The following is a 7,500-nucleotide window of genomic DNA, read 5'->3' as shown; positions in this document are numbered from 1 at the left end:
TGCAAATTAATTAGTTTATGTATGTGGGTGTGTCAGAATTGTTGTGTTTTGTGTGTGTTTGTGAGAGAGAGTGTGTTTTTATGTGTGTGTATGTTAGACAGTGAGAGTGAGTGAGTGTGTCTATGTGTGTTTGTGAGAGAGCGTGTGTGTGTGTGAGACTTTCTCTTTCTCTCTCTGTAAATTCCCCTCTTCCTCTCTCCCTCTGTCTCCGCTGCCCAGCCTGGCGTTGTGGTGGGTGTTGACATGGAGTGGCGGGCAGGCTTCGGCACCACGAGCCAGCAGCGGGTGGCTCTGATCCAGCTGGCTGTGCCGGGTTCCGTGTTCCTGCTGGACCTTTGCGCCCCGGGCATCAGACAGGACCCGCAGACGATCCGCTTCATCCGTGAACTCCTCTCCCACAAGAACATCCTCAAACTGGGTGAGCCTCCGCAAAAGCCCTGGGTTCCTGGGATCCTGGCACTCAACTGATGAACTCTGAACTGGTAGAGCAAGGTTCTAACAACATCAAGATCATTGGCTCAGTATACAGGGAGCATTATAATATATGATATATAATAGTATAGTATACTGCTTAAAATGCATATACGTACTGTTCTGCAAGTTCCTTTGGATCCAATTGGCGTCTGCTAAATGAATAAAGGTTTAACAGTATATACCAGTAAGAGCTAAGACTATCATGGCTGCACAGGGATAGCAGTAAATGTTAACTATGCTTCAGCCTTGGCTAGATCATTTGCCATCAGTGCTTTAGTTTCCACTACTGTGCTTGTGTCAGGCAGCTGTAGATCTGTAGCTGTGACTTAAGATGGCATTAAATTGTTTGTTTTGTTGTGTGAGTCTGTGTGTGTGTGTGTGTGTGTGTGTGTGTGTGTGTGTGTGTGTATGTGCGTGCGTGCGTGTGTGTGTGTGTGTAGGTTATGGGATGTCTGGGGATCTGAGGAGTCTGGTGGCCACTTGGCCTGAGTTCTCTGAGGAACCGCCAAAAGTGGATGGAATGTTAGACCTGCTCCAAGTGCATCAGAAGGTACACACACACACACACACACACACACACACACACACACACACACACAAAACAGAGATATACTGAAAACATTTACATATGCATGAACAATTCAGACACAATGTTTAGAGATACACCTCTATTATAGTCATATAAGTCATGCTGGAGTTGGCAAGTCTGTATACTTGAATTTCTCCTTCCCCCAATGACCTTTGAACTCTCGACTCTCTGTGTCTGCTCACGCCCAGATCCAGATGAGCCGGCGTGGGTTTGAGGGGGGGCGCCGGAGCGTGGAGGTGGGAGGTGCTGGTGATGGTGGTGGTAGGGGCACGGCAGAGAAGGGGCTGAGCCTGCTTGTGCAGCAGTTGCTGGGGAGGCCACTGGACAAGCAGGAGCAGCTCTCCAACTGGGAGCGCCGGCCACTGAGGTTCAGCCAGCTGCGCTACGCAGGTGGGCATCACCTCCCTCCACCCCATGTCACGTCATGCTACATGCTACTTCACGTCACAGTACATCACGGCGCGCCACGTCATATCACACTATATCACGTCATGCTACGTCAGGACATGCTACGTTATGTCACGTCACCTTTCACGACGCGTCTCACTCAGTCTGGTTTTACTGTGTCATGTAACGATGCACTATGCCATGCCACATCAATGCTACATGCACACCACAGAAAGAGGAAGTAGAATATTGTGCACTGTCTGATATATGTCGAATAATATGTTGATTTACCTCAGGTCATGCTACATCACATCACATCACACTACGTCACCTCATGCTACATCACATCACACTAGGTCACTAAGTTACGCCACATCTATACCACAAAAAGAGGAAATAGATTGTTGTACTCTGATATAAATGGAATAATATGTGAAATGCTTTTATAATATTTGCTTGGTTTGGCGTTATTGTTTATTTGTGATTCTGTGGCTGGCTGTTCCTGAGCTCTTGAGCTTGTTAGCGTGAGAAAGCCAGCATGATGTGGACTTTTTTTTACTGCGCGTCATACTGACGATGGCGTTGTTTTATCATTGGGCCATGATCTGTTCTTATCGAGGACTTCAGGTCAAATTTTGTAGTGCTATAATTTTTGTTTTTCCCAGGGAAGCAAGTTGTATGACTTCTTTTTCCCCTTCTCTCTTTCTTTCCTTATGTCCATCCTTCTCTCCCTTCTTTCTTCCTTCCCCCTCCCCTCTCTGTCCATCCCTTCATCCCTGTAGCGGCCGATGCTTGCTGCCTGCTGGACGTGTACTCTGTTCTGAAGGCGAACCCGGCGCGCTTCGGTCTCCCGGCAGACCTGCGCTCTGTGGCGCACGGCCCATCTGACTCGGGCAAGACCAAAGAAGAGAGGACGCCCAAGGACAAGAGCAGGAAGGGGCGCAAGAAGACAGTGAGTAAGCTCATCATTTCAAACCAGTGTGTGGATTTTTACTGCCAACCAAACGGCAAGTCAGGTTACGCTTTGGTATGATTTGGTGTGTGTGTGTGTGTGTGTGTGTGTGTGTGTGTGTGTGTGTGTGTGTGTGTGTGTGTGTGTGTGTGTGTGTGTGTGTGTGTGTGTGTGTGTGTGTGTGTGTGTGTGTGTGTGTGTGTGTGTGTGTGTGTGTGTGTGTGTGTGTGTGTAGCGCGAGCAGAAAGGCTCTGAGCAGGCCCCTGCTGTGGGGACGTTGGCCCAGCGGTTTGGGCCGAGTGATTGGGAAGGGCCGAGTGTGTCTCCCCAGGAGCTGAGGGTGGTGTGTGACAACATGCTGCAGGGCCTGGGCCGCTACCTGCGCTGCCTGGGGGTGGATGTGGTCATACTGGAGAACGAGGATGATCACAAAGTAGCCGCTAAGGTGAATTAACACACATACTGATACACGCACACACACACACACACACACACTCACACTCACACACAGACACATACTGATACCAGACTCCTTTGAGATCTTTTGACTACCAGACTCTTTTGAGATCTTTTGAAGTTTCATTACAAGGCCTTGTGGAACACCTTTGGCAAAAAAGGGTTCTTTAATTTCCGTCATGAGCAATTCCTTAAAGGGTTTTATTCTCTCACTGGAACCCTTTTAGAGGCATCTCAGCTGTCCTAGAACCATTGAAAACTTTTTTTTTTTATCTGAGAGGGTTTTATGAAGTAATCTTTGGTTCCTCCTGGATACTTTTCCCTATGAGTCCAAGAGTGTGAGTGGGGGCTGAGGGTAGAGTGTATCCTTGCTGTAATAAGCGCTCCGGGTGCAGACAGGGAGTGCTGGTGTTCTCATGCCGGACCTCTCAGCTCTGTGCCCCATTCACCCTTGACCTGTGACCGTCTCAGAAGTCCACTTCCTCTTCCTGTTTCCCCCTAGCTGGCCCGCACTGAAGACAGGGTCATCCTCACCTCCGGCCAGCCGTACCAAACCGTAAGTGTCTCGGTGTGTGTGTGTGTGTGCGTGTGCGTGTGTGTGTGTGTGTGTCTGCGTGTGTGTGCGTGTGCGTGTGTGTGTGTGTGTGTGTGTGTGTGTGTGTGTGTGTGTGCTTGTCCGTGTGCCTAACAAAGAGAGTGAGAGAGAGTGAACATGAGCTGCATATGAGGTGATGACAGATGTGTCTGCTAATGTATTGTCTTTGTGTGTGTGTGTGTGCGTGTGTGTGTGTGTGTGTGTGTGTGTGTGTGTGTGTGTGTGTGTGTGTGTGTGTCTCTCTCTGCCTCTGCATACACATGTATGTGTGTGTGTTTCCACAGCTGAAGTCTCAGGTGGCAGAGGGCCGCTGTTTGGCACTGGACTGCACGGACAAGGCGCGGGACCAGGCTGTTCAGGTCATCAGACACTTCCACGTGGGACTCACCCGACACGACATATTTAGCCGATGCCAGGTGTGTTTCAATCTGTGTATGTTTATGGTGTGTGTGTGTGTGTGTGTGTGTGTGTGTGGGTTCATATATGGTTTCGCCCGTGTGAGTATGCACATATGGATTGTGTGAATGTACGCATGTGAGTGTGTGTGTGTGTGTGAGTAAATGTTTGCCTGTGTCCTGCATGTGTCTATGTCTCCTCTATCCTCTGTCACTCCCACCACACCATCCTGAACCCCTTTTCTTCCACATTGGGCCAGTATCCCCCCACCCATCCCAGAAACACCCCACCGTTTCTCAGAAAGCATGTCCAGTAGCGTGAGAGTGCGGGTGGCGTTTGGGGGGGGGGGATGAGGTCAGATATGGTCACTGGCGGTCCCAGAAGGCCTCTCCGTCCCTGGGAGGAAGGGGGTGGGGGGGTTGGAAGAGTGGCGGTGACGGTCGGGGGAAGGAAGTGGCCAGGAGATAAAGGCAGCGTGGTGGAACGGCTTCCTGTGAATCATGGGTTTGGAGGGCCGCGGTGGCATCCACTGGAACAATGAGATCCCACTGCCCCTGGGCCAAGAACAAGAGTGGGAAGACACACAGGAAATACGCAGACAGATAAGGGCTCTGAGATGAGAGAGAGAGAGAGACAGATAGACTGATAGAGATGAGAGAGGGAGCAAGAGGGAGAGTGGGAGATGAGAGAGTGAGGGAGAGATGTAGCCTTCGAGATGAAAGAAAGAGATAGAGAAACGGATACAAAGATGAGACACAGATGAGATGACAAAGATGAGAGGGTGAGAAAGATACAGAGAGAGGGAAGCTGGGACAGAGAGGGTATGCGGATGAGAAAGAAAGGGAAGATGGAAGTGTTAGTGAGATTAAGGTTCAGAGGTTCGAGAAAGAGAGATAAAGTATGACTTAAAAGATGAGAGAGGGAAAGAGATAGAGAGAAGTAGAGTCTCTGAGATGGAGGAGATGGGTATGCAGGGGAAGGGTGACTGTGAAGATAAAAGGGCAAGAATGCGAGTCGGAGGACGAGAGAGAATCTGGAGATGAGGGTGAATGTTTGGGTGGGGGAGAGATGGAGAGGGGGGAAGCTACTGGGTGACAAAGGAGAAGTTTATTTTTAATAAATTAGCAAAACACTACAAATTTATTTGTATTTTTTGCTTTGTCATTGTGGAGAGTTGTGTAGGCTGATGAGAACAAAATCTGAATGCACTTATGTGTGCGAGCATGGGTGTGTCTATGTGTGTGTGTCAGAGACAGAGACAGAGACAGAGACAGAGACAGAGACAGAGACAGAGACAGAGACAGAGACAGAGACTCAGACTGAAACAAAGTGTACTGGTTGCCTTGTGAGTCAGCGTGAGTGGCATAATCTTGTCTGCATGAAAGCATCTCTGCTAGCGACTGCACTGGTCTGGTCAGATGGGCCACACCTGACAAATAACACCTCACTGGGGCCAGCCTGGCTAGACGGCCCTTATCTCCACACACACACACACACACACACACACACACACACACACACACACACACACACACACACACACACACACACACTCTCACACCTGATGAGAGCGAGAGCAACTGCTGAATGAATTGCAACACTACAGTACTGTATTTAGAAAACATGCTGTTGCTTCAGGATTGCGTTATCGATTTAATTATCTGCGGTATCTATAGTTACATAAATAGAATAATGCAGAATAGAATGCCTACCTCATATTCTGGTAATTAATGGTTATGAAGGCAGATTAGTCTTCTCTATGTAAACCCAACATAGATTAGCAGTTGATAGTCAAAGCTGGTTCTCATGTAGATAGTTCAGAGCAGCAGATTGCTCTGACCTCACCATAGACTACTATTTCCCTAGATTTATTTATGTGAGGGGGTGCAACCAGAAACATATACCGCAGAGTTAAATGCAGACGTGACCTCAGAGCTGACTGGACAGAGGGAAAGATCCCTTCACCTGAGTAGTGCTGTTTATCTCATAAAAAAAAACCTTGTCACCTACGGGAAGATAGGATAATTAAACACACACACACACACACACACACCAACAATTGGTCAAACTATGTATCAAACCAAAAAATAAATAAAGTGAAACGATAACCTGCGCTTCACTTTTACAGTAGGTGTTATCAGACTCTTGTCTTAACATGTAAATTGCAGGATCTTGACACCAGGTTTGACGAGAGAATCAGGAGAATCTAGAAAGAGAGAGAGAGAGATGTGGAGGAAGAGTGAGGAATAGTGTGTGACAGATAAACTTCACCTCTCCACATATTCATCTTACTAGGCTGGCTGTATGTCTGGGATCCTCGACGACCCGACCCGTCTTGGTTTCCAACTTTTCTGCATACCTCACACCTCAGACCCAGACACACACACACACACACACACACACACACACACACACACACACAGTCTGTCATGGAGAGCCAGGCTGCCAGGGGAGGTGAGAGGGCGAGAGCCTGTAGGCTGAGCTCGGGTGTCTGTGGGAACCTCTCCCCACCCCTCAACCACACACTCACACTCTCACATACATTCACACAAATATACTCTCAAGCGCCTTCTCACACACACACACACATTTGTATACACACACACAGGCCACCCTTCAGTCCAGCCGGTCCCCAGGGCCCTCACGAGGTGGGCGGTTGGGGAGGTGTGGGGTGGGATAGGGTAGGGTGGGGTGGGGGGTCCTAAATGTGTCAACTCCTGACCACCTACTAGTCCTGGGAGGGGAGGGTGGCCTACCGACTTCTGTCTGAAATTTGTCCCCCTTGCTTGTGTGGTCTCTCACTCGTTCTCTCCCTCTCTTTTTCCTCTCTGTTTCTCTCTCTCTCTCTCTTTCCTCTCTCTCTCTCTCTCCCTCTCTCTCTCAAGCCCTTTTTAAGCAGAGATCCTGCTATAATGTTGTTAAGAAGACCCCTCATTATGCCGCCTTTGCTGGTTTAGCCTGAAACAAACAGACGTTACGAAACCAATGGCATGACGTAGCGTCTATAATGCCGCGTTCAAGACCACTAGGAACTCGGATATCTCAAACTAGAACGCCACTTAAAGTCGGAGCTCTGACTCAGAAACTCTGAGGAAAAAATATCCCCGGCTTCAGTGAGGCGTGTCATTTAGTCTATTTGACATCATTATCAATATGGCGATGAACTTGACAGAGACTAACAGACCTTGACTAAATCAAAAGTTGTAAACCTTTTAAAATGCTTGAGAAGATACATGAAGTGTGTCAAAATGAAAATAAATGAAAAACGGTGTACATAATTACTGATACCCAGCAGATAGATGGAAAATCCACATTATTTGGCTGGAACACATTAAAGTCAGAGCTGGGAAATATCATGGCAGACGTTCAGAATTCCGAGTTGTCTCGAATGTGCCATAACATCAGTATTGTAAATAAACTAGCCTACCTGTTACAGACGTCCATGCCGGCTCTCCCAGAGAGATGTATATCCGGCTCTTCCTGTTACACAGACGCCGATCCGGCTCTGTGACTCTCCGCTGCCGGCTTTAAGGCGGAACAACTATGACCCCCAATCTGTGCTCGTACCTTTTCTATATAGAACGGCAAAGCAGAAGAAAAGGCATCAGTCCAAACTTACACAGGCTGTATAAAAAGCCTCAGACACTCTCC

At 48.4% G+C, this 7,500-nt stretch overlaps 1 protein-coding gene across 3 annotated transcripts in view; it reads left to right on the top strand.

Annotated features, from left to right (window-relative positions):
- The window catches only part of exd3 (exonuclease 3'-5' domain containing 3), a 50,038-nt gene that overhangs the window by 10,649 nt on the left and 31,889 nt on the right, over positions 1 to 7,500 (top strand). For all 3 annotated transcript variants that reach the window (XM_012834112.3, XM_031577535.2, XM_031577537.2), the window contains exons 12-18: positions 220 to 418; positions 915 to 1,024; positions 1,252 to 1,453; positions 2,233 to 2,402; positions 2,638 to 2,847; positions 3,361 to 3,414; positions 3,738 to 3,869. In XM_012834112.3, the coding sequence (XP_012689566.2) occupies positions 220 to 418; positions 915 to 1,024; positions 1,252 to 1,453; positions 2,233 to 2,402; positions 2,638 to 2,847; positions 3,361 to 3,414; positions 3,738 to 3,869 (1,077 nt within the window). The remainder of the gene's footprint in view (positions 1 to 219; positions 419 to 914; positions 1,025 to 1,251; positions 1,454 to 2,232; positions 2,403 to 2,637; positions 2,848 to 3,360; positions 3,415 to 3,737; positions 3,870 to 7,500) is intronic.

This window comes from Clupea harengus, chromosome 12 (genome assembly GCF_900700415.2).
Source record: "Clupea harengus chromosome 12, Ch_v2.0.2, whole genome shotgun sequence".
Classification (NCBI taxonomy): domain Eukaryota; kingdom Metazoa; phylum Chordata; class Actinopteri; order Clupeiformes; family Clupeidae; genus Clupea; species Clupea harengus.
This window is presented reverse-complemented; position numbering and strand designations above follow the sequence as displayed.